This window comes from Mya arenaria, chromosome 12 (genome assembly GCF_026914265.1).
Source record: "Mya arenaria isolate MELC-2E11 chromosome 12, ASM2691426v1".
NCBI classification, from domain to species: Eukaryota; Metazoa; Mollusca; class Bivalvia; order Myida; family Myidae; genus Mya; species Mya arenaria.
Window position 1 is genome coordinate 39,334,794 of NC_069133.1, and position 27,710 is coordinate 39,362,503.

The 27,710-nt window shown below is 33.2% G+C and overlaps 1 protein-coding gene across 1 annotated transcript; it reads right to left on the bottom strand.

Moving 5' to 3' along the window:
* Window positions 1-16,765: 16,765 nt before the first annotated feature.
* On the bottom strand, window positions 16,766-22,106 carry LOC128210241 (uncharacterized). Its single transcript, XM_052914458.1, has 6 exons — window positions 21,916-22,106; window positions 21,165-21,268; window positions 20,917-20,985; window positions 20,411-20,509; window positions 19,024-19,098; window positions 16,766-16,917 (listed from the first exon to the last, which is right to left on the bottom strand). The coding sequence occupies exons 2-6, from the start codon at window positions 21,192-21,194 to the stop codon at window positions 16,807-16,809; spliced, it is 384 nt and encodes a 127-aa protein (XP_052770418.1). The 5' UTR covers window positions 21,195-21,268; window positions 21,916-22,106; the 3' UTR covers window positions 16,766-16,806.
* Between the last annotated feature and the right edge of the window lie 5,604 nt (window positions 22,107-27,710).

Below are 27,710 nucleotides of genomic sequence, written 5' to 3' on the forward strand. Positions count from 1 at the left end.
ACCTTCACGTTCGATTTCAGTTGAATTCAAAAAAAAATTAGCTTTAGCTCCAATGCATTTGAGTCATTTATTTTACATATACACAATAAGCATAATTATATGATAACCAAATGTTTACTTATTTCACCAAAGGCACAATCATACAAGTTTATTTGTGCATCGGATACTTCATTTATTAATTCATAATCCGTCCATTGATCCATTTTGAGACATGGTGGTATACACTTATATACTTAACACTAATATATGGTGTTTAGTACTCTTGCAAATACCTTTAAAATCTATTAGTTCATCAGAACCATATTGATGTTATTCTAGTCCATGCTTGCTATTTAATTCAGCAAATAATGCAATATCAAAAGCAATTCTGATCAGGAACCATATATCCCTTGCCCTGCCCTTTTGGATCATTGATCTGTAAGAACATATTATGTAAGTAGAAACTGTGCTAAGGGTAACATGGCTAAAAAAATAGGGTCGGTAGGTCGGGATTTTTTTTTTTTACACTTTCCATATCATGCAATTTTCTGTTGCATCAGATCAATTATGTTTTATCTACGCGTTTCCTAATTTACAAAAAGTCTGATAAAACAGCATTATTTAATGTCGGAAATCATTTCCTTACCTTCGACTACCGTTTTTTCCCGCCAATTTTGCCCATGAAATCTGGTGTTTTTTGGTATACAATACTCGTTTATAAGTCGTGATCGGTTTTTAGGAAAAATCCAGCACTTCAATTTCAACAAATCTGTGATAATGTTCTAGTCAAACAGTCAATTATCATTTGCTTGAGAAAAATCCCCGAATTTCTTGTCAACTGTGAGCTCCTGAAACTAGGCCTTCAAGTGGAGGTAGGTTAATAAAAAAACAAGTAAACGCGGATATGGATTTATTTTACTATAATATTTTCGTACATTACTACAATCAAAGTTTCGTTCATATTTATAGTGAATTCAAACATTTCGGTCATTGTTTTAAGATTCCCAGACGACGATTATTGATTATTGTTTTTTCGATCTTATGGTATTTTCGTACCAGCCTAGGCGAAATCCTGCCAATCAAATGGGATCATACGGTATCCGACTGACCGAATTAGATACAAACCATAGCCACGCGCCTTTGATCTTATCACCGCTCGTGCTGTGACGTCACAAATTGTACCGTTTGATCTGCAGCCGACACATTCCAATAAATGTGTTGTTAACTTTCGCAGGTTTTTGTTTGGATTTCAGTTGATGGGACTTAAATAAGGCGAAATAAATAACCATTGATAATTGCGGATAAATAATATAACAATTAATGAAATGTGTATTGGAACCTGGCAGTTAGCCTGCATGAATTCGCAAAGCCTAATCGTAAGAAGCCTGCATGATAAACGCAAAGCCTAATCGTAAAAAAGTAAGTTTTATTTTGGACATGGGTATGGATAAATAACACCGCGAACTATAATTCAAAATATTTTCATTAAAAAGACAGCAAAATATATCTCCGGTGATCAACCACGTGTTTGGACCGTAAACATGCGTTTAAGATATCGGACAGGGTTCGCTGCCCTCCGCCATTTTGTTTTCCCGTCTCGGTAATACATGATCAGGAATGAAAGTATATTCTCCGGGGACATTGAAAGACAAACAACGAAAATAATAACGATATATTTAAAGAAATATATTTTTTACGATAGAATTTAATGTCTAAAAAAAGATTAGGGTCGGCGAGGAAAAAATGGGGTCGGTCGGGTCACCGGAAACACAGGTATTTTTGTTTTGCCTAATGAATATATTTTAATTAGGTTTTAAACTTTTTGGTATTCTGAACACTAATGGAATACGAAAACTAAAAATCGGCATATTTTTATGCCTAAGTTGTCAAAAACAATACATAACATTTGAGAAATTGTATTCATGGATGCTTAAAGGGTGCCCGGTTTTAGTAATTAAGGTTCACAACTATAACTGATTTGCAATACTTGTTTTTGGGATAATGTTCAGAATTTTGGTTTTTTATCCAAAATCTGTTATAGTCTCGAAGGATTATAGTAGCTTGCATAATGTTTTTGAAGTGGGCAAGTTTTTATTCGATCGGACTAAAAATAGTTGATTTTGAGTTTTACAGGACGATAAATGCAAAACTTGGAGTGAGGTTTGTGCACGTAAACTGGTTTAAACCCCCTGTAAATTTACATTTTACTGACCGTTCCAAGGCGGTACCTTACAATCCTTAATAAACATATTACCTAGTTTTTTTTAAATAGTATATATGCACTGTGCTGTTTGTGGAGTTTTGTGCTTTTGTTCCATGTTTCTTGTTTGTGTTTTATGTCTTTGGCCTTTACCCAGTGCTATTAAACAGGGTTTTTGTTTAAACTTTTGGCTACTGAGCTTGTTTCTGTAGTATTTGACGTAAGTCTTGGAACAGGCAGTCGGTACATATTAGATGTCTTGCTTGTGCTATCAGTAGATTAGGCTTTAACACTCGATATATGTTCTGAAACAGAAGAAATAAACCAAGCCCATCCCAGCAAATATGAAATTCAAATGTTCATTTCAATGAATATTCAATATACAGTTTCTCTATTGTAAGAGATGCCATTTTATTTATTAAGAATAAGATGGAATACGACGTCCATTTGCCTGTCTAGCATCGCAGGCAGACAAATACCAAAAGGACAAACACACGTTTTATTATACATGTACAGTATCATCTGTATTTGACCTTTTGATATCATGGTATGATACTTTATACTCAAGAACAAAACACGTCTGCAGTAGCTATTAACATCTTGAGATACTATTTTTATTCATTTTTTCCTTTGTAACAAAGTTAAATATCCATACAGGTCATAAACTGTTAAAATACACTTTATACTTTTGGGCTTTTGAAGGTGTTTATTATTTTGTTTTGAACATGCGACTTTTCATCTCGTGTACTTTTATCATAGTTCTTACTTTAAAAATAAATATTGCTACTTTACCAGTACGTTTTAACCTTCTCGTTCAAATGGCTGGCAATGAAAGAAATATCAGGGCTTTAAAGATTAAAATGGTCTTATTTCTACGCATATGATCAAATGTTTTAAGATTATTTAAAACTGTTGCATTTTAGCGATTCATTAAAGAGTTAAACAACAAGTCGAGGGGTTGATGGTACAGATTTATTTAAGGAGAGTGGTATTAACGAACAACAAAGCCAAATAAGTTTTCATTAGGGGATTACATTGTGTAGGAGAACGGCCTGACATGATCAAGACCACCAAATTATTTTCAATAAGAAATGTACGGTCGGAATGATCCGTTTTTGATTCTGGATAACATTCTGTTTTCCATATGGTGTATGTAATAGGTTCATATATCAAATCTTACTCCATACATCAATTATGATCTACCCTTTATGATCCATTTTTTCTACTGTTATCTCAGTTTTAACTGAGGAATGCTCTGAAAAATGTCTCTGGCTTTTTAAAGGCAATGGTAATATTAATTTACGGAATTATGAACAAGTAACATAAGCCATCAAAAGCTTAGATAGCAACGAACATATAAACTCCTTTTAAAGCTACTACGAACATGTATTTAAGAACCATTTACCTTTCCTGAGTAATTACCAGTGATGGGTATTCTTCTACGAAGCAAAAAGACGGCACCCGTAGATACAAAGTCCGATACGCTTACCAATCTGCCATTGATTCATTATTTACAATCCAACCATTACTAGTATATTCTTAAGTTTTTGTATCGTTTAAATAAGCCAACAAAACACGAAAATACCCAAGATGTAAATGACATTTAGCACACAAACACAGTTATACTCAATATTTTCTCCGCACAGCTATTTTTAGTCAAACGTGCCATACGAGTGTGAAGTTTATTTACAAATACGCCATCAGAACATGATATGCTCATAGCCAGTGATGTTTTAAGGTAACACATTCGATTATGTCGTCTGCAAATAGGATTTACGGAGAGTGCGTGTCTGATAAGCAATCTAACGGAACGGTTATAACTATTATATTACTGCTGTGATTATGTGTTAATTGTTATCAATATTTCATTTAGTAACAATTTTACCGAAGTGATTATATTAAAAAGGTCCTATATATATGTACGAGATAATTAATTTCCCAGTACGGAAATGCACTGTTTCCGTGCAAAAAAAAAAAGAACAACACAGTTTTCGTCGAAAGTTATCATCTTCCAGACAATAATAATTATGTAATGCGATGATTGGCAATTGTGAGTTTCTGTGAGAAACATGAACATGTCTGCGTCTGTGTTGAATGTTCAATGGATGCAACAGCACTGACTCTTTGTAATAATTATATAATTCAATAACTGTTTCACAAAAGCATATTCATTCAAGACAACGTGCATCTCGAGGGTTAAGATAAAAATTGGAAGTTAATTGAATCTCAAAACAACTGCTTGTTTTGATTTTGTTATTACATACACTTAAAGTAACGAGCAATGAATGGACAGTTCAAGTGTATAAAAGAGGACTAATTCTAACACACCGTTTTGTTTATAAGAATCCTTGTGAGAAGTTGACCTAGCTATAACAAATAAAACCCCTTAAAGTGACACTCTTATTCAAAATCAATACATACACATGTATAACAAACATAAATGTTGAGTGATACACCTTTAACTACTTACTAAATAGTGCATTTATGGAAAATATTAATTACTGATAACAAGATTGTAACCGTGTATATATTAGCTGAAGACGACAAATTATTGAATGATTGGTGAGTGCTAAAATATTTACTGTGATCTACTATAATCTCATAGCAATACCATGTTTTCTGCACCTTTCTTTCAAATTAAACACGGCATCATTCATAAGCACCAATGTTTTCGACAATTATTCATCCTTTTTGGTATATCAAAACAATTGTATGAATTGTGGTGAATCTTATTTAGGAGTAAGATTGCATCTTTAACAATAGACAATCATTAGTAATTAATACAAATCCTAACCACAACCGAACCGTGACTGACCACCGATCGGCCTTTTCTCAGAACATTTCGGTTTTGGAAATGTGTGTTACCAGAAGGAAAGGGTTTTGTCAGTTAAGGTACATACTCTTCAAAGGAAAAATAACAAAGGACAAGTTTTACTACAAATGAATAAAAATAAAGTTCGTTTCTTATCAAACATTTGTCTAAAATTTCAATCAAAACCTGGATTTTTCTCATAAATGGAAGTGATAATCGAACATGGGTTTAAAGATACCAACAACGATTGCATTACATCGAACATAATATGCGTTTAACGAATGTTATAATTACGTCAGTATAAAATGAAGACACCATGAACTATTAATGTCATGGGTTTCCAATACGATGTGGTCCCATGTTACCTTACATGTGCAAAATGGGACAAATTTTCAAACTTCATCAAATGGTTGTGTCATAGAATTACTTATTGACAAGTTTACATCCCGACCTTGTTGTTGTACAATCACAACATGTTTCGCCTGGCACCTGCATCACATACAAACACCATAATTGAACGAATCAAGTTATCGCAAACAACTAAGGTCAATATTGGAATATTTGGAAGTTGTGTTTATGTATTCCGAATAAAATTTATTCATACGAATGTTCTAGCGATATAATAAGCTTGTACAATCTATTTAATAGTTACATTAAGACGACTTATCAACTACCGTAGAAATAGCAAAATAGATCTGTCAGACATTGCATTTCTTGTTGTTTTTTGTTGTTTGTTTTTTTAGGTCAACCTCTACTGAACTTCCATTTTCCCCACACCCTGGAATTTGCTGGTCAGCGTCTGACTGTACTGCGGAAGGATACTTCACTATAGGGGACCTACTAGGTTGCCCACAAGGTTTCCATAGCACACCACGGGTCTTGTTCCCCTCGTTGAGTATTGAAGCTCTTCCCCGGAAGTTAATTATCTTGTATGCCCTTCCCCTGGTTTAGATATTCTTAGGGTATTTTTTTAATTCGCCTGTTTAACAAGACTTCAATCCTCGTAGTGCTTCAGATGGCCGTCTTGTTCGTTGCTTTGCCCTTCAGAAGCGCTCCACTTTCCAATCAAAAGCCGTTATTGTCCTGTCACAAGTCAGTCGTTTTCGGCTACTCTACATGCAGGTTCCGAGTTGAAAGTCAGCTTCTACTTAATTTTCCGGTGAGGTGGGGAATTCCAGAAGGTATTTTAGAAATTTGCGAGAGCAAATATAATTGATAGACTATAATTTGGACCAAGGTCCTCTCGCATCCTAGTCCATTAAACAACGATATATTTTAAACCATCGTCTACAGATAAAACTCAAAACCGTAACAATTGGTACGATGGTATCAGGAAATAAAGAACTTGAGACATACGAAAATATAACTTTTGGCAAACTTGTATTTTAGGTGGTACAGATCATCATGAATGTAAAACGTTGCACCTCTTTAAATATGTGGTACCCCTTTGCTCAGAGCATTGTCATAAACCGATAACAATATATGAATCATTCTCAATCTAATAATATTGTTTGTCTCGAAATGAACAGAAACAATTTACTTTTACAAATCAGCTACATATGAATGCAACCGATTTCAATATTTCTCAAAACTACTCGGGTACATGTCTTTTGTATTAACACTTTTCTGCATCTAGCAGTAGGATTTCGCAGGTTAACATTTTCTTTACTTCTTTGAGCCAATAGGTATAATAAGTCTGATCAGAATGCATGTGTAATGTTGTTACCCCTATATAAAATAGTGTTGATCCACATTTAAGAACAAGCACTTTAAAATGGTAATGATATATATATATATATCACCGTTCTCTTATAAACAGGCATAAATATTTCTTCATAGATAGTTATCTCAATATTTTATTTAATCACGATCCCTCTTCAGATGCCAATGTCTACTATCTTAGCTTTGGCATAAACTACACAATGTGGCTATAATATTATTTCAATTTAGTCTCGGTAACCAGTTCACGCACGACCGTTGCCAGATGTTAAGAAATATCTTTTATTTCATGGCAATATCAATAACTCACAAGAAATCTCACAGAAACACGTGTTTCATCAAACAAACCTGGTCTAACGACTATCACATCATTTACAATGTTAGATATTTTAGATATCCGTATTTATTACTGCAAAAGAAGTAATACAAGGAAACTATAAGGGATCATCTCAGTATCTAAACTAATAATACTGTCTCTGTTAAGAGTCTTTAGGTAATAAACATTCATCGAGAGACACACAACGTTATAATACAAAAAGAAAGGAGAAACAACATCTAATATAAATAGTTATTATCTAAACGTGTTCGATATCGATAAAAGCACGATCATCAACACTTCAGGGTCTATTTTGCGTTTTATATCATCTGCCATGTAAATCAGCATGCCGAAAAGTGCAAATCAGTCAAGAATCAGTCACAGACTTTTATATGCTCCTTCGAAATAAGTACAAACAAATCTTGATAAGTCATAATAATATATATGTGTTGTACCAGGCTTTTAGAAGACAATAATATTTCTTAACGACTACAATGTTATTTAATGACTATCATGTCCCAAGCTTGTACTTAATCAACTCAAGACTAAAATTTGGTTGTAACTGAGCATTTATTGAAAATGACATGAAATATATAAACATTACTTATATGAGTAACATGGTACATATATTGTTTACTTAACTGGCGGCAAAATACCGCCAGATACAATCACAGTACAACATAAGTATGCAAACAGGGACATGAGACTAAATAAAGGTATGAATAGGTAAGTGTAGTATAAAAGCAAATAGCATACAAAACAATCATGTTTGACAAATTGAAAACAACTGCGAATAGAGCAATTTTTATGACAGGATTTCTATTGAGCATTGATATGAACTACATGTGTTAATTGTGGAGAGAGGAAGGAGGTGGAAATATTTTGTGAGGGCTCACGCGATGTAAAGTCGCGGAAAACAAAGAAACAATGGCGAATGATGTTCATTGGCTGGATAAAGCAGGAGATGATTGTCGGCAAAATTGATTGGCAAGCGCTGTCCGCTGTATATACACAGGTCTATCAGCCCGAAAACACTACAGATAAAAAAAAATGAAACCGTTCACCTTGCAAACTACCAAAACAATTTTATGTACCATTGCATTTTATTTATGCGTAGTACCGGGCCTTTTTGAAGACCATAATAATTATAAACGATTACAAGGCTATTCGATGGATATTATATCCCAAGCTTGTAAGTAATCAACACAAGAACAACATGTGTTTATAACAGGGCATATATTGAAAATGCCATAAAATATGTATACATCAGTTATATGAGTAATGTTGTACATATTTGTTATTTAACTGACTGCAAAAGACCGCCTTAAGATGAAACGCCGCCATATAAAAACGAACAAAAAGCAGTTATTCATACACAAATAAAACAGATCTATGGCTATGATGCCCCGTGCAACATGATTATTTGTGTATGAGGTTAAAAGTCCCTAGGTCTTCTGGAAAAAAGAGGTACAAAAATGAACATAGCGCTATAAATAAAACAAAACAAAAAAAACGACAGTTTTACCAAAGACAGTTTTGTTGTTCCTTTGCATGCACTGCTACTTACTAAGATTTAGCCGTATATAAAGTTTGAAGGCAATACCTCAAAAAAGTATTTTGATTTTGCTGCGGACTAAAGCTAAGTTCAAACAATATATCAAAGACAGAGTTATGGTTCCTATGTACTTCATTTGTCCAAAAAAAAATATATCGGAATTTTTATTAAATTTGAAGCAAATTCCTCATAGAATGGTGTCTCCTATGCAATGCACTTCTCTCCAATTAGATTTATCTGTATGAATTACTTGAAGTTTAAAACCTCAAAGACTTTTGGAATTATGCTCCGGAAAAAATAAACAAAGGCCAATAACGTACCGCTCTTGTTCATGGTACTTACGCTCAATGCTGTATATTTATATTCAACGTTCCATATAAATCCCAATACTTTCTATGTTATTGTCCGGACAAGCAGCTTCCTTTTCATGCATACAACACAAGTGAAGTGGAAAGATACTTTAGCAATTACTGAAGCTAGCAGTATTGATTTTGTGTATTACACTTGTGTACATTGTCACCTGTTTATGCTTCAAGTTCCATTAAAATCGGAAATCCGGTGTGATGGACGGACGTACGTGCAATGCGGCGAGAATATGTACCCCCATCATTTACAACTTAAAATCTGCGTGTTGCTAAACTTTATATAATATATATTTTCTTATTGTGGTGAATGAATTGCATAGTTACAGTTGTGTCTTATTGTCTTACTTCTCTATTCCCTGACATTTTTTCGAGGAAAATACAGAAGACGATACTATCTATTTTGTAGTTTCTATAAAAAAATCAACCTCTGAAAGTTGAAAAACTTCAGCAGAGATTGTATATTTTCTTGCATATTTATTTTCACTACGTCGTACTAATACGAGCAATTTCTGTAAATATATTCATATATATTCATAGGACTTTTAGTAAATCATAATACAATTATTACTTTTTTTATTAAATAGGTACATTTCGGACATGAAACGCACACATATTACCTCCAACGAAGAATAAAGATTATCGGTATTAGTTGCTATTCCAAAACCGTTGTTTAATGACGACATCTCATTACATATATAGAAATATGCACATCATGCGTTAACGTAATTAATGTAAACTTCAGAATCAGAATAGCAATGCCAAGACAAAATTGAATAGTGTTTTCGAATGATCAATGTCATTCCCATCTATGATATTGATTTGTTACTGAATTATTGAAATAAAAATATATGAAGAATAAAGTTTGTTAAGAAGTTTAAGAAATGAACCATGTATGAAACTGAGGCCAGTTATTTGAATGAACAGCATGAATAGCATCTAAGAAATGGAAACGTTGTATCTTATTGGATCACGATATCACTTAAGAAAAAAAATTCACACATCTGTTTTGCATAAGATGCTTCGACAAATTCAAACTCATTTGTATCGTTCAATGTTGCAATGTTCGGTTTAGGTGCTGTCTAGAATATCAATAAGTCTTATTATGCAGATGTCCGTCACATACTCCGGTGGTTTTCTGTCTAGATTTGCTGTAAGTCTAAATTGCAGATCATCTTGTATAATCCGATAAGTCTCGAGTGCCACATGCACGTTTTCTTTTCGCCAATGATTTCAAATACGTTGGGAAATCGCAACGTCTAACAGTAGTACATGTGATGATTGAACGAGTCTGAAAAAATAATCAGTTTATACCAGTCCTGCTTAAAATGACATTTTCCCTTCTCAAAGACAAATAAGACTGCAACATGACCCGAAAACGGCTATCCCTAAGGAATGTTATTTTGATTTGATTTAAACATATTTTATTGCCTTTTTTCTCTGTACATGATCGGTATTTACAGTAATGATAAAGAGTATACAAAAAGCAAATGGGATGGACACAAGTTCTAACAACATTAGCAACGTCTTTTAGTAACATTAGTAATTTTGTTCTAAACAATGCAAATTGAGACTTATTATGAAATGTTGCTTTTTAAATGCCACTATCAATACATCGCTATCAGTCCCTCGGTACAGCCTCTTATCCGCTCTTTAACTTCAATCACTTTGTTCCCGATGCTCACTGACGTTTGAAAATACAAATCGATGTCCGTGCTTTTCTCCTTGGACATTGATAAAATGATGTAGACGCTAATAAGAAACCTGTTGTTATCAATTTTCATTCCCATGAAAAATACTGGGTTATAAACAAATTCCATTCGCTGTAGGAACACTTTTATGATTGGATGTGTGTGGTTTTCTCCTTAAGAATTTATAAAACCGACCGAATGCACTTTTTAATGGTGTATGTTCTTTATATTGAAAAAGGTATCTTATCTTATAATATTTTATTCTCATGCATAACATTGTCATCAACAAACTAATTTACAGTAGAAAAACTGTTGTAAATTGTTTAAATGCTAGTTATCGACCATTGTTATCTTGTAGATGGCCAACTTTTTCTATATCGCCAAACTGCATTTCTTTCTATTTTTGAACTGTTTTATTTTCTGAATAAATGTCATTTATTTGGTTATGAGGGTCACAATGTGACTGCGGAGCCTTCGACATGAGCCCCAACATTGTCAGATTTGCACTACGTCTATGACATTATTGTCAAGAGAGTATTTCTCTCCGTAATTGCCTTGCATGCCCTTTTAACTGAAGTTTGTAAAACGTTAAATTGCTGTCCAAGCAGCAGTATGTCCGAGGGGTTGAAATAACTTTAAAAGTTGGTCACTGTTTTATATATACTGCTAGATGTTCTGCAAGTGTAGACAAATACTTAAAAAAACATTGTTTCCAAGCCTTATGTACGATAAATGGTGTAAGTCAAAATGTTGCGACAAAAGAAATGTGTCACTGTATTAGTGTGCTCTTTTTGCTTCCAAATTTTATTGATCCATAACAGTGCCAACCACGGTCCAATTTGACAGATCTTAGTTATTTTCAAAACTAAAAACCCAACAATATTCTTTTTTATAGCCCTATCAATTAAAACAACACAAAAAAAACATACAAAAACATTGTTTATTTTTTCTCTTGTCATTGTTTTTTCTGATTCAAGTATGATTCTGTTACATAAACGTGCTATCTGAATGAGTTGTTCATATTTCAAGATTGTTATTGTATTTATGTTTTGTCGTCCTCAAACAAGAGTTATGGAAATTACAACCATTACAGATTCATTATAATCAATTTCTGGTGTGAGATGTGTGCGTCTCATTTCTTTAATGTTACATCGATCTTTTTAACCAGAAGTAAAAATATTATTTTACCAAAATAGGATATATATTTGCATGAAAATAAACAATCTTTATCGAAGCTATCATCTGTCGGAAAAAAATAATTAAAGGCACTGTTATTATACAATACAAACTACAGACGTGTTGGTAAAATTCATAATTATCTTGGTATTTTTCTACGAGATATGTCAAGGAATGCCGGAATCGCAATTGACAGAAAGAGGAAAAAGAAACATCTGGTTCTTTGTAATTCAATCTTTTTTTTATATAAAGTATATATTACATAAATTTTGGCAAAGTATACGCAAATGTGGTTGAAATAAACATTAACGTTCATAAAATATACAAAATGGTTCTTGAAGAATTGCATCAATCTTTGGAGTTGAGAGCTAAGATAATCATTTGAAGCTGAATCCTTTTTACAACCAAACAGCGACAATAGCATGACAGCCTTGTGCTTTGAATGGACAGCTACAATGTATATACATGTTCTTATTTCTGTATCTGTTGGTCATTGAGTAAATGAAGTTATTTGATTTGTGTAAGTAAATATACCTAATTGTCTAAGTTAATGTTGGTTCTGGTAAGGCATATTTGAAGTTGAGATTTGAGATTTGATAAATAATTTAAACACCTGGTTTAATCCTGTTTTGATTTCCATTTCAACAAATACATTGCACAGTTTATATTCATCTATAAATATTTATATATACTTATATTTGTATTTCTGTTGCTGTGTGTTATCGACGCTGTCCTGACAGAAAACTAATCCTTTAATTGGCATTTATGGGGCTAATTCGCATGCATATGTGAGGACCCCGATAATTACTCATAGAAATTCGCAATTAGAAGTGAGCTTTTGTTGTTCATAAGTATTTAAAGAATTGACTGAATTAACCCCATTTGCCGAAATGAGATAGTAACGCTATTATAAAACATTTAATTTTAGGCTGCAATACACGAAGTTCCGTTTAGATATGTACAAGTCAGAAGCAGCGTGGCGTCCATACTATAAAATTAAATACACAATTTGAACCCATTTTGAAAACAAAACATTCAATTTTAAACTACAACCCTCTTGGTGACTTTCTGTGCACTTCTTTCCAAGAAAGACCACTACTCTTATGTACTTCTTGTCTTTTTCTGTGGGGACCATTGTTGGGGTGAAGTAAATCACTGAATTAACAAACCGCAAAATGAAAAGGGAAAACGCAACTTTCCCTTTTCAGCATGGTAACATTTTTATTCAACAGAAACCCTTTATAATGTTCTCAAAGCATTTCTGTAGGATTAGAAATATTTTTGGGAATATTACCAAACACTTCATAGTATGGTATTGAAGAGTTATAGTGTGGTTTTCAACATTTCTGGTAATATTCCCAAAAGAATCCATAGTATGCCAGGTTTTCTGGGAATATTACCAATTTGATCTTGAAAATTTGGTAACATTACCAAAACATTTTGAAAATATTTCCAAACACTTTGTAGTATAGTATTGAAAGTTGTGGTGGGGGTTTCAACATATGTGGGAACATTCCCAAAATAATCGATACTATGCCGAGAGATTTTCTAAAATATTTTTCAACTATGAAAAGTCACAAATATTTGGTAATATTCCCAAAATAAGTGATGAACATTTTCTGCTAGGATTCTAAGTATAATGTTCAGGTTTTCTGGGAATATTTCCAATTTGATCTTGGAAAGTTGGTAACATTACCAAAACATTTTGAAAATATTTCCAAACACTTTGTAATATAGTATTGAAGAGTTATGGTGTGGTTTTCAACATTTCTGGTAATATTCAACATTTTTGGTAATATCAAAAGTATCCATAGTATGTTGAGAGGTTTTCTAAAAATTAATAAAAACTAGGGGTTGTCACAAATATTTGGTAATTTTTCTGAATTATGAACATTTTCGGCTAACATTTTAAAATTCGTCTTGGAAATAATGTCCAAAGTTAATCTTGAAATTTCTGGTAACATTACCAAAACCTTTCGGGAATATTACCAAACATTTCAAAGTATAGTATTTAAAGTTATAGTGGGGGTTTTAACATATTTGGGAACATTCCCAAAACTATCGATATTATGCCGAGAGATTTTCAAAAATATTCTTCAACTATGAAAAGTCACAAATACTTGGTAATATTCCCAAAATAAATGATGACCATTTTCTGCTAGGATTCTGAATAAAATGTCCAGGTTTTCTAGGAATACTACCAATTTGATCGTGATATTTGGTAACATTACCAAAATTATTTGAGAATATTACCAGATGAACTGAAACAGACTAATTCAACAAAAGGCCTTTGAAAACTCCACAAATAGTTTCTGTAGGACCAAACAGTTCATAGTATAGTATTGAAAACTGGGGCTTTTCAACATTTTTGAGAACATTCCCAAAATAATCCATATTATGCCGAGAGATTTTCTATATCATTCTTAAACTAGGAATAGTCACAACTATTTGGTAATATTCCCAAAATGAATTACGAACATTTTCCGTTATCGTTCTCAAATTCATCCTGAATACAATTATATTATCTTGAAATATTTGGTAACATTACCAAAACTTTTTTGGGCATATCAAAAGATGAATTGAAATAAAATAATCCAAAAGAAAAAGCTCCACGTGGGCTGCTGTAGGACATGAATTATTCTGGGAATATTACCAATATCTTCATTGCATAGTATTGAAATTAACAGCAGGTTTTTCAGCAGGTTTTTAATATTCCCAGAATAATCTATAGTATGACTAAAATTGTTTTAAACATTTCTAAAACATGCAATATTCGCAAATGTTTGATAATATTTCCAATAAAAATATAAACATTTTATAACAAGAGATGTTTGTCAAACGTTAATCCCCACCACCCCCTGAGCGCCATGTTGTCAGGATTATTTGAACAATCGAAATACGCATGGACTGAAATGACAGCTGATTGGTCATGGCTATTGGATGACTTTAAGGCAGTTTAAAGATTATGACCATTCAAAGTGTGAGGATAGTAGACATAGTGTTCAATCGTGTTCAGATGATAACAGATATTTGCAGATAAAATGTGTCCTCTTAGAAGGGAATAAGTATATACGACAACATTTTAATGGCGAATATGAGTTATGACCATGACTTTTGACTCTAATAAGTGTTGATTGATAGAACGACATAGATCACATATTGCTGGTTGTTTAAACCTACTAGAATGTTATTTCAGTATTACAGCTATGTCTCTTGCAATTTTACAATTTGACAATAATTATTTTAGATACAAGTGTGGACTTTCGCATATTATGATTTAAAAAAAAAAACACAGAAAAGAAAAGAACAGACGTTTTTAAGTCATATACATCAGAACATCGTCTAAACACATACACTTAGGTTTTTGATATCAAATGCTTGTACATGGTTAGTGCTATGGTTAAAGACACAAATATGTTGACGTAAAGGCAGCAGTATCAGAGGATGAACTTAATTAATAATAATAATTATTATTAGGAATAGCATTACGAATACATACTGATTCTTTAACATAATCGCAGAGCTTAACCAGCTCACATTTATTGACAGAGTTAAATATATTTCTGGGAATATTACCAACTAAATCTTGAAAGGTTTGGTAACATAACCAAAACACTCCGGGGATGTTACCAGATGAAAGGAATACAAATATGATTATTTGACAAACATACAAACAGCCAACAGACAAATAGAACTTAAGATGCAAAACTAGACATGCTGGTTTTACGACTCTTGCTAATTTACTGCCGGAGATACGTGTGACAAAATGCTTTGTGACAGCTGGATGAACCGACGAACAGACAGACAAGTGAAATCTATTTGCCTCTCAGACTGGGGCATTTAAATGAATAGCAGTATTGAACATTTTTCGGTTATAACACATATACAGTTTTAAACAATTTATTCACAACGTGAATGACAAACAACTAAGTGTATGTTATGAACTGTACATTTAAAGTATGCTTAAATAAAAAAAGTCATCGAGAACATGATTAACATAATTGGTGAATGTTCCATCAGTAAACATGGAGCAGGTTCAATACTTTTTTATTGTTCTATGTTTCTTTCCATATCATTAAAATAAACCTAAAGTATCTGCTTAAAGTTATCTATTCAAGAAAATAATAATACTTCTATCATTCGTTCTCGCCATTTACAAGACATTTTCTTAATCGGAATACTTTATAGTATATGCTAAACAACCTATAGCAAACATTTAAAAGTTGATTTATATTTCCTACAAGGATGTCACTATATCAGACTCTGAGTCAGCTTATGCTGGACACAAATGTTGTTGTAAGAAGGGGAATTTCATACAAACAAATTATGAAAAAAATAGAAAAAAAAATATAATAAACACAGAGTAGATGAGCCAAAGCATGATGGCCTTGGAACTGTTATCAAGTGACAATAAAGGGTATAAATGTAATATTTCATGAATAATGAGTTATGTAGGGTAAGAGCTTAGCATACTGGAATGTTTCTCGAGAGAGACCAAGACTAGATTCCCGACTTCGCCATTGACCGATTCTCTGTGTTCACAAAATGAAACTTGAATTAGTAACTTACTAAAATAAAATAGGCTTTAAGGCAAAGCAAAAGTAAATAAAAAAATAACTCAATCATAAAATGTACAAATATTTACAAAATGAAAACACAATGTAAGCTTACTGAAATACAAAAACAAGGTTTAAAAGATATGTACAGGCAAACTGTTATCTGATATTTATGATCATACCAAATATATGAGGTTTTAGATGTCTGAAGCTTGTTTGGAACAATACGAAGCTACGGACTGATTTATAAGTTGAATCTGAATTTCCGATAATTGTATTACGTTGTCTTTCTTACGAGGGGTGATCAAGAATTACGTGGACTTCTTACATATTTTCTATATTGATCGTCAAAGTCGTACGTCCTTCGAATTTTGCAATTAAATATCGACGATTAATTTTCATTTTGTCCAAGGGATTCAAAATCACGCTCTGTTTATTTTTTACGTTGAGAGAACTGTTAGTTTTCCGACTGGCCGACGGGCAAAGGTCATCATGTTTCCCTCCATTTCTCCAATATACACACTCTGGTTTGTATATTCCACAACTGCCACCTGAAGACGAACCAAACATATAAGTATTTCCTAGATTTTATAGATGTGGTGTATTCTTAAAATTACAGTGTATACTACATATTGCCATTATAGCCAAAATCCAATTAATGATCATTTTAAGTTCAGTATATTTGTTATATAATGTCTTATACTTTAATAGACAAATGGCTTTGTTATATAATGTTTCATACTTTAATAGACAAATGGCTTTATATTTCTGTATTTATACTTGAACATATCGTCATATTTTCTGCTATTTCGGCTAAAGTTTCAGTTTCTGCTCTCTGAACATATATTGTTGAATCCTTCTGTACTAAAATAACGATTGAATTTATGAAAAGCATATAACAAACAGAGGTGGGGAAACCATAATAAAAATATGCTGGACGGAGGCGGAATTCAAATCCGCAACAGCGTGATTTTAAAGTATATGGTCTAACCACAGGACCGGGGCTCTAAAGCAATTGCAAAAGTATACTTTGCTCTTAAGTATGTATGATTTTTTTGTTTGCACTATTTCTTGGGTTGCCAAATTTATGAATATGACTGAGTATTATATTGCATATTGTTATTATTTTGCATACAACATGAATGTGATATGCAATATATGTATGCCACTTGCCAAGTTTTCATTTGAATACTGGTAGGGAAGTTTCAGTTCATTACCTAAATCATTTATTATGCTCAGTTATAATTGTTACATAAAATAAGATTTTGCCAGTTATCTTTGGTAAAGAAATCATGGAAAATAAACATTAATAATTTAGCATGTATAAGTTGTTTTTCTTGAATTCAATTATTATTTTCATACAATCTTTACAACTACTGAACTATAAAACACTTTAACTTAATTTTGCGGTTGCCAATTTCTGTTTTTTAGTTGGAAGTGTTTAGCTAATTCGATTACGTATCAACGTTATTATTAGTATCCTACATGGCCGAGAGCGTAAGATAGGTTCATTACCAACCTGTGCGTCGGGTGTTTTGTGGAAACGAGGTTTACTCGAGGTTTACTGAGTTTTCACAGAACACCCTGAGCGAGTGTTGGGACGAACCTTTCTTATACGGGCGGCTATGGTATATGCTTTTTCTCCCATCTCAGTTTAACAAACTTAGGTAAAAATGTATTTTTACTGGAACTCTTTATGACAATAAAAAAGTACAGTTGAACACCGTTAATTGAAAATCGTAGGGACCCAAAAAATATTTCGGGATAACGATATTTCGGATTAACAATTTTCATAAAATTGACAGCATTCGCGAATAATAGATGACGTGAAATACTAAGTCGTGAAGATTGCAATTTCGGTTACACGTTACCAATATGATACATTCGGTTTGAGTGATATTTCGTATACAAAAATATTTGTTGATTTATTATGTACTAAATGACAAATAATTCGTTTTTGTTTACTTCTTTATTAAAACATAAAACGTTTAAAACAAATTGACAGCACATGTATGCATTCGGAACATAGTACGGATTATTCGGTAGCGGGTTAAGTGAGCAATGCGTATTTTCGATTGATATTCATGTTGTGTTAACCAAAAATTATATACACATTACATCACCAAAATGAATTGCTAATTTTTTGACATCGATGATTGTAAAATACGCGTGCTCAATTTCATTCTTTAACAAGCACTAATTGTGATCCATTGTCACCCCAAGCCCATGCCCAAGTGTTATTGAAGTATGGTGTGAAAAACTATGACATGATAAGGTTCGAAATAAGAATTGATAAAAAGGTGTGAAATACCAAATCGGGCCCGTAATTTTTACTTGGGAATAGCGATTCATTCGGACTAGCGATTTCGGATTAAAGATTAAAAATTTAGTTAAACAAAGTACGAGTAAAATCGGGACCAAAAAAAAATAGCGATCAATTCGGATAAACGGTGTTCGGAATAGCAGTGTTCAACTGTATTTCATACGGGCCTTTGTTTTATCTTTGCCCGAGGGCAAGATACTAATTTCCTGCATGGCCAAATTTTTGGATCTACTTATCTGAGGTAGGAGAAAAGTATGTCTATCAAATATTATCAGTCATATGTAATAAATGAATTCAGCCTAGTTTTAAGTTGTATTTCTTCAGACAAACAAACCTTATCGAATCTGGCATTGTTTGCTTGTGTAACCGTTTCCTGCAAAAGCTGTTTCTTTGCAGCAACCCGAGATTCCTGCAAATGGTATAATACAAATATACAAATTTATTTGGGTCAAGGAAAAAGACAGAGCTTAAAATTGAAGCTTCTTCTCACTAACAATTGTCACAAAAGACATACTAAGAGTTCTATCTTTGTAATATTTGTCTCATTCTACCATAAATTTATGTCAGTTGTAGTAATATGTTGTTAAAAAAATGGGAACAGAATCTAGAATCGAGATACACAATGGTCTTTATATCAATATTTCAAAGCAAAATATTGTTTACATGATCCTTCTGCATAAATAAACTTTGGGAACATAAATATGCATTGGTGAATTTGGCTGTTCTTTAATGAAAAACAAGCAGTGCTCCAAAACTCAGTTATTCTTACAAAATTAATATTGAATAAAAGATGTAAATATAAAATCAAACTTTTATTTTCTCGTCAAATGTTGAAATCCATATGGATTTTCACCCATTGCAGGAATTTGAAAATATAATTACAAGGCTCGGACAGCAAGCAGACATATTTCATCAATATACTTAACATTTCTTTTACATTACAACTAATTTCTTAATCCGGTCAAAGATCTTAAGTGTTTACTTGACCTTCACATTTTGGTGTTGTAAATATGGTTGTCATCTAATCACATGTGCTGAAGGTTTGATGGAAAGAAATGAAAATATAATGAAGATTTTTCAGTTAATCTACCAAAGACTGTTTAAAATAGATCGTCAAAATATGAAATTACATAGTTATAGCCATCATAAAGAGTCTGTTATGAACGATGGACAGTCTTATAGGTTGACGGACTGATTATTTAAAAAAAAGCGACATGAAGATATCAAAGATCATTAGACTGCAACTGTTATCCTTGTTAATTAAACAATAGCTTCGCTTGTGGGTTCAAAAAAGACAAAAAGGGACAATATTTTACCAAAATGAAAATTAGTAATAAGAACTACATGAGTTATGAATGTTGACCCTTTGGTTTACTATGATTTATAATATACTTGTCAATCATCTTAGCTGTAACTTGTGTGATTACTACACATATATCAACTTTAACACGTTTTCAACGAAAGACAACAACATATCCCCATGAAGCTATGATGTAAGCTCATCTTTCTTAAACAGACGAGCTAAAACAAATGCAAGGAATATGGTCATAATAGGTACCCCATTTACTTCTACGTTGATCAGATGCGGCATTTATGTATGTGGTTAGAGGCTGTGGACTTTGTTATTTAAGTTGAAGCTATAAACATGCACATATACATAATAATCGTGAGAAATAACGAGCTTCATTGGATATAATTGGTTTCCGTGTAAAAAACAGTACCTTTGGTAGGGAAGCCCTTGCCCTTGCTGCTGTCTGTTCTGCCATTTTCACTCTGAGCATTAGACTATCATTCTCTGCATACATTCTGTTTTGGTTTGCCTGAAATATATGTTCATGGCCTCAAAATTTGCCATATTTTTTTCTAAATCGACATAGGAAATATTGAATAAACATTTAAATAGTACAAAACATAATACTCTCTGAAAATGTGTATAGGCGTATATTCACAGATAATTCATGTTCATTTTATGAATAATATTTATAGATAAGCATGTGTGCTTTCCTTTTTTATGTTCTTTATAAGGTTGTTCATATATAATGAAATACTTGTTACAAAATAGAGGGCCTATGCTTATTTATTTACACTACTTTAAAAGTTGAACACCGACAAGGTCTCTTTACAGAAATGGATATATTACGATACAATAAAAAGACATGTCAAAAATTAATCAAAATAGTTTAAAACATTTACCATTTTAAGCATTTAAGATTTAACGGCATATTACCTGCATATCTGCAATCTGCCTGTCTTTATTTACCAGTTTTTCTTTCAAATTCTGAATTTCCCCTTGTAACTGAAAAATAAACAATTACAATTAAACCCTTATACTATTCAACAACATAATAATGTATGGAATTTCACATTTATCTCATGTAGTCTTCACGCGTGTGAAAAGAAATTGCTCGTTATATTTGTATTTACAACTTATTGTGTGTGATTTTCCCAGTAAATTAAAAACATTTAAAACATTACTATATTGGCAATCCGGGTACTATACCTCATTTATTTGCCGCGTTTTAGCGATGCACTTCTTTTCGAGGTGATTGATATCGGGATATATGTTGCATCTCGCATCCCTGAAATACAACAAAGTATGGCAACTCGTAGTGATAATCTGGGCAAAGAGATTGTTCACAGGTGTGCCTAAAATATTATCATTCCTTGTAACACCATTTAACAATCCTCAAACCACGGAAATTAATTTAGTTTTATACATCTAAATACAAAGAAATGGATGTTTGACATGGATTCATAGCAAACGCTACAGACGATCCATTTCAAAATCATGAAATATTTAAATAAATTGAAATAGTGATGACTAAAGAACAACTAGACAAATATAACATTAAAAAACTTCAGAAAAGATACCTAGTTGCGCTAATTAAATAAACAGAACAACAACAGGAAGTCCAATTATGTAAAAAAGTATTGCCAAAAATGATGCATTACAAATATACGAATTATTTGGTATTTGCCCGGCTTCCATGTGTCACTTTAAAACGTCGTGATTAGGAAAGTGCAACTGTCACTTTTTTATAAGTATATAAGCCAGAGTCACAAAGCGTAACAGAAATGTAAACCACCTTGTGTCGTAATGTACCTGGGATTTAGGCTTAGGTTACTTTTATTATAAAAATGTTTTACTAATAAATAGTTAGATGACCTGAAGTAAGTTATAAGTTATTAAGAATGGGCGAAGTGAGCATACATTGAACAATTTTACCTTGAAATCTAACCATGTCAAGAACAGGGATCTGCTTTGCCTGAATCCTGGCTTCGTACCGGAAATAAACTGTTCTAACTTGCATTGAATGCTTTCATCATCTTCAAAGGAAACCTGTTTTGTGGAAAATTGTGAAAGATATTTATTTTAAACAAGATAAATATAATCATCACAACTAGTGCTTGTGGAAAGTTTTATATGATATATTTATTATAATTATCATTTTTAAAAAGGCGTTTATAAACTTTGCTAGGAAAATATGCGTGGCAAAACTTAATTGCAAATTGCTCATATCAACTCATATAATACTTGATAAATGTTTAATTATAGCATTGCAATTTGTTGATAGAAAGATGATAATAAAAACCAATGTTGTTTGAAAAGCCAAACATAAATTATATGTTTTAAATTAGTAAAATGTGTAAGGAATGCAAATTTGGATCTTAACGAAAATTGTTTGACAAAGGTATTTTTTTACACTGTTTCATGAAGGCAGAAACTGTTTTAAAACTGTGCATCCGCTTTTACAAAGGGTTAAAGGCGGCAATAAACGATAAGAATCATATCGTTTTTACAAATAAACAAAAATATAGTAGTATTTACCTTAATGCAACTAATGCTGCCACAATGAACATGCTTGATTACTCTTCCATTGAATTTTTGTTCTTTAGTTTGGAAGATATGACAATCAATACTCCACTTCATTGAAAATTCCATTTTACATGCATGCGCTTGCTCAGTGAACTTAGGAATGGAGAGGGCAGTGCGTATGCAAAATAAGACTTTCCCCTGCTAGCCACTGACACTGACAAGTTTGTTCAGCATAATGATGTATAACTAATTCTTGTGATCAGTTTGATAAGCATGGCATTGAGGTAATTTAAGATCTAGCACTCTGGTGGCTGGATAGTTAATGCCAAAATTTAATTGCCATCTACGTCCCAGGGGCTTTGTGTCAAAGCCAACTGACTATGGTGCATTGAGTGCCTCGTTTAAGAAATGTTTTACCAATTTATATCATGGTGTAGTTAACTTGTGTGAAATATAAAGAATTCTTTAAGGGTAACAATGTCTGTTTAACCGTAAACCATTTAAACTTTCTGATATGATGACGTCTTCGAAAAGGTGTATTTGTGTATAACTCATGAGAGTTGAGCTAATCGTGTTTAAATTAAATAAATCAAAATAATCATCAATATTCCAAGTAAAACATATTTTTATCAATTTCATTAAAATTAAATATTGATGCAAATATACTTCAAAATACTTAAATAGCGTTCGTATTCTCTCTCATTGTTCGTAATCAAATAATATATGAAGTTTTATCGAGTCGCTCAAAATTTTGTAATTTCACTCACACAAAAATCGAAATGGACAGATTGCCGGGGAGACGGCTATTATTATCTAACCAGTTTTCTGTTTTCAGTAATATGTGCTTGTACTTTGTTGCCGGCAAGTCAACCAGAACTGGACTTTACAAAGAGACGCATTTTTCAATCCTCAGACTGCAACTGAGTAGCATTTATCTGATGGAACGAAGTGAATGATTAAATAATTTAGGTATTTATTATAGGTGTTATTGAGATGGGCAATTCAGTTAGCAAGTCATCCATCCTCCATAAATCCCCCAACTTTGGTCAATCCTGCAGTAAGAACAAACAGCGGTCTGCATAGGACTGTAGTAATTATTTCAACTATCATAACTTTACTGCTATATACCAGCATGGATAATCAAATCAGCCAGCCACTAGTTTACCAGCGTAATAAACTATGATAGAGCAGGTTTGGTGGGAACTGACCCCTACTAACAAATGTTAGACTCTTTCTTGGAAATTGATAACTGTAGTATAAAAGGATAGTTTGGTTTCTTTTAATGCATGTTAATTTTCTTTCATTATTTTGTCTGCTGTTATCACCGCGTTTTCATCATCGTACTGTTGTGTTTTCATCATCGTTCTGTCTTGTTTTTATCATCGTACTGTCGTGTAATTATCATTGCACTATAGTGTTTTCATCATCGTACTATCGCGTTTTTATTGAAGTACAATTGTATTTCCATCATCGCACTGTCACGAAGTCATCATCGTATTGTCGTGTTATAATCATCGTTCTATTGTCTTCCGGTGCGCATGAGCATAGAAGATTTCCCCTCCATGTTGGTTTCAGGGGTGCGTGTCTTTGAAATATATCTTCAACCGAAGATCATCATCATCATCATCATCATCATCATCATCATCATCATCATCATCATCATCATCATCAACAACAACGACAACTACGCATTATAACCTCGTTAGCACCATTCACGTCATCATTGCATCATGATTTGCATAAATGTCGTTGTTACCTAATTGCTACTATAAATATCATTATCTTAGTTGTGGTCATCACATAATCATTGTAATCATTCTTGTCATGTTGCGTCGTGATATGATTATCATTATCTTAGTTGTCGTCATCGTCGTCGCATTGTGATTTGTATTATTGTAAAAATTGTCGCCAATGTGGCATTATCGTAACTATCATAATCAACATTCTCATAATCACAATACGCATAATCATCATCATCATCATCATCATCATCATCATCATGTTGCACATTTGCACTTACTTTACATAGCATTCAATGTACCCAAAATAATAGTTCAGTTATCATAGATTTGATGTTCAATAATCATTATATTTACACCAAGTTTGCTACGGAGGGTCGGTTTCCCGGAAAAAAACTTTTATAAAAGGTTGTGCTTGTGGAATATTATTTCAGATGTTTTTGTTCTAAAAATACAACGTATAAGACTGACATATTCGGGTTTCTATGGTTGCCTTGGTTCTCAAACACGTTAAATCCCTATTGGAATAGTTGTATTACAGAATAGCAGCATGAGCAAGCAAATAGTCAGAATAGAGATCGCAAGAGTAGTAATAGTAGTGGAAGTTGTAGTAATAGAAGTGGTTGTGGTGCTGGTAGTGTTTGTAGTAGCAAGTAGAATTAATAGTAGTTAGCGGTAGTAGTAGGTGATGATGATGGTAGTAGTAGTAGTAGTAGTAGTAGTAGTAGTAGTAGTAGTAGTAGTTGTTGTTGTTGTAGTAGTAGTAACAGTATCAATAGCAGCAGCAGCAACAGCAGTAGCAGCAGGTAGTAGTAGTAGTAGTAGTAGTAGTAGTAGTAGTAGTAGTAGTAGTAGTAGTAGTAGTAGTAGTAGTAGTAGTAGTAGTAGTAGTAGTAGTAGTAGTAGTAGTAGTAGAAGTAGTAGTAGCAGTAGCAGTTCCAATAGCAGGAAGTGTTGTAGAAGTATTATTATTCATAAAAAGACAGGTGCTTTTATAAAGTAAATATGACGTTACGTCATTTTACTTCAGACTGTGCCATTTGCTTTAGGGCTGTGCTATCATTAGTTTTTTCAAACGACCGATGCGTTTACGAGACGTTTCTTATACATCTGTATTATTTTCATCAAGTTTGACGCAATTATGATTGGAGATTTACATTGATGGTGATCGTATCCGATATTTTTTTCACATGAAGGGCAAATTAGTTTATGTGCATGCGCACCGTAAGGCGATAGTATGAATGTAAAAACATGACAGAACGATGGTGAAAACGCGACAGTACGATTATTAAAACAAGACAGTCAATGATGTAAATCCCACATACCCATGATGGAAACATGACAGTAAGAAAGTGAAAACATGACAGTACAATGACAAAAACATAACAGTACGATGACAAAAAAGGCAACAGTGCCATGCTGAAAACATGACATTCCGATATTGAAAACATGACAGTACTATGGTGAAAACATGACAGTACGGTGGTGAAAACATGACATTACCATGGTGGAAACATGACAGTACGATTGTGAAAACATGACATTACCATGACAAAAACCTGACAGTACGTTAGTGAAAACATGACAGTACGATGGCAAAAAGGCAACAGTACCATGGTGAAAACATGGCATTACGATAGTGAAAACAAGACAGTACGATGGCATAAACATGACATAACCGTGATGAAAACTTGACAGTACGTTGGTGAAAACATGACAGTACGATGGCGAAAACATGACGGTACGATGATGTAAACAATGACAGTACGATGGTGAAAACTTGACAGTATAGTGGTGAAAACGCGACAGTACGATGGTGAAAACATGACGGTACGATGATGAAAAAAATGACAGTACGATAGCGAAAATATGACATTACAATGGTAAAAACGCGACAGTACTATGGTGAAAACAAGACAGAATGATGGCGAAAAGGCTCAGTCCCATGATGAAGAAAATACATTACGATGGTGAAACATAAAAGCAGGATGGTGAAAACATGACAGTACAATTGTGAAAACATGACAGTAAAATGGTGAAAAGGCGACAGTATGATGGTGAAAAAAGATAGTACGATGGCGAAAAGGCGACAGTCCTATGTATAAAACATGACAGTACGATAAAACATGACAGTACGATGGTGAAAACATGACAGTACCATGATGGAAACATGACAGTACAATTGTGAAAACATGTAATTACCATGACAAAAACCTGACAGTGCGTTAGTGAAAACATGACAGTAAGATGGCAAAAAATGTAACAGTACCATGGTGAAAACATGGCATTACGATAGTGAAAATATGACAGTACGATGGCATAAACATGACATAACCATGGTGAAAACATGACAGAACGTTGGGGAAAACATGACAGTACGATGGCGAAAACATTACGGTACGATGATGAAAACAATGACAGTACGATGGTGAAAACTTGACAGTATAGTGGTGAAAACGCGACAGTACGATGGTGAAAACATGACGGTACGATGATGAAAACAATGACAGTACGATGGCGAAAAAATGACATTACAATGGTAAAAACGCGACAGTACTATGGTGAAAACCAGACAGAATGATTGCGAAAAGGCAACAGTCCCATGATGAAAACAAACACATTACGATGGTGAAACATAAAAGCAGGATGGTGAAAACCTGACAGTATGATGGTCTAAACATGACAGTAAAATGATGAAAAGGCGACAGTGTGATGGTGAAAACAAGACAGTACGATGGCAAAAAGGCGGCAATCCCATGTAGAAAACATGACAGTACGAAGGTGAAAACATGACAGTAAAATGGTAAAAATGCGACAGTACAATGGTGAACACAAGACAGTACGATGGCGAAAAGAAGACAGTCCCATGCTAAAAACATGACAGTACGAAGGTGAAAACATGACAGTACGATGGTGAAAACATGATAGTACGTTGATGAAAACAAGGCAGTATAATGGTGAAAACAAGACTGTACGATGGCGAAAAGGTGACAGTCTCATGCTGAAAACATGACAGTACGAAGGTGACAACATGACAGTACGATGGTGAAAACAAAATAGTACCTTGATAAAAACAAGACAGTATAATGGTGAAAACAAGACAGTACAATGGTTAAAACAAGACAGTTTAATGGCGAAAAGGCGACAGTCCCATGGTGAAAACATGACATTACAAGGTGAAAACATCATAGTGCGTTGGTGAAACATGACAGTACGATGGCAAAAAGGCGACAGTCCCATGATGACAGTACGATGTTGAAAATGTGACAGTACGAAGGTGAAAACATGACAGTATGATGGTCAAAACGCGACAGTACGATGGTGAAAAGAGGACAGTACGATGTTCGAAACATAACAGTACGATGATGAAAACGCAACAATAATTTCTTAAAGTGTAAATATGATGCTAAAAAAAGAAATGAATATCAAAAAACAATTTGTTGCATTGTTTTCTTAATCTGATTG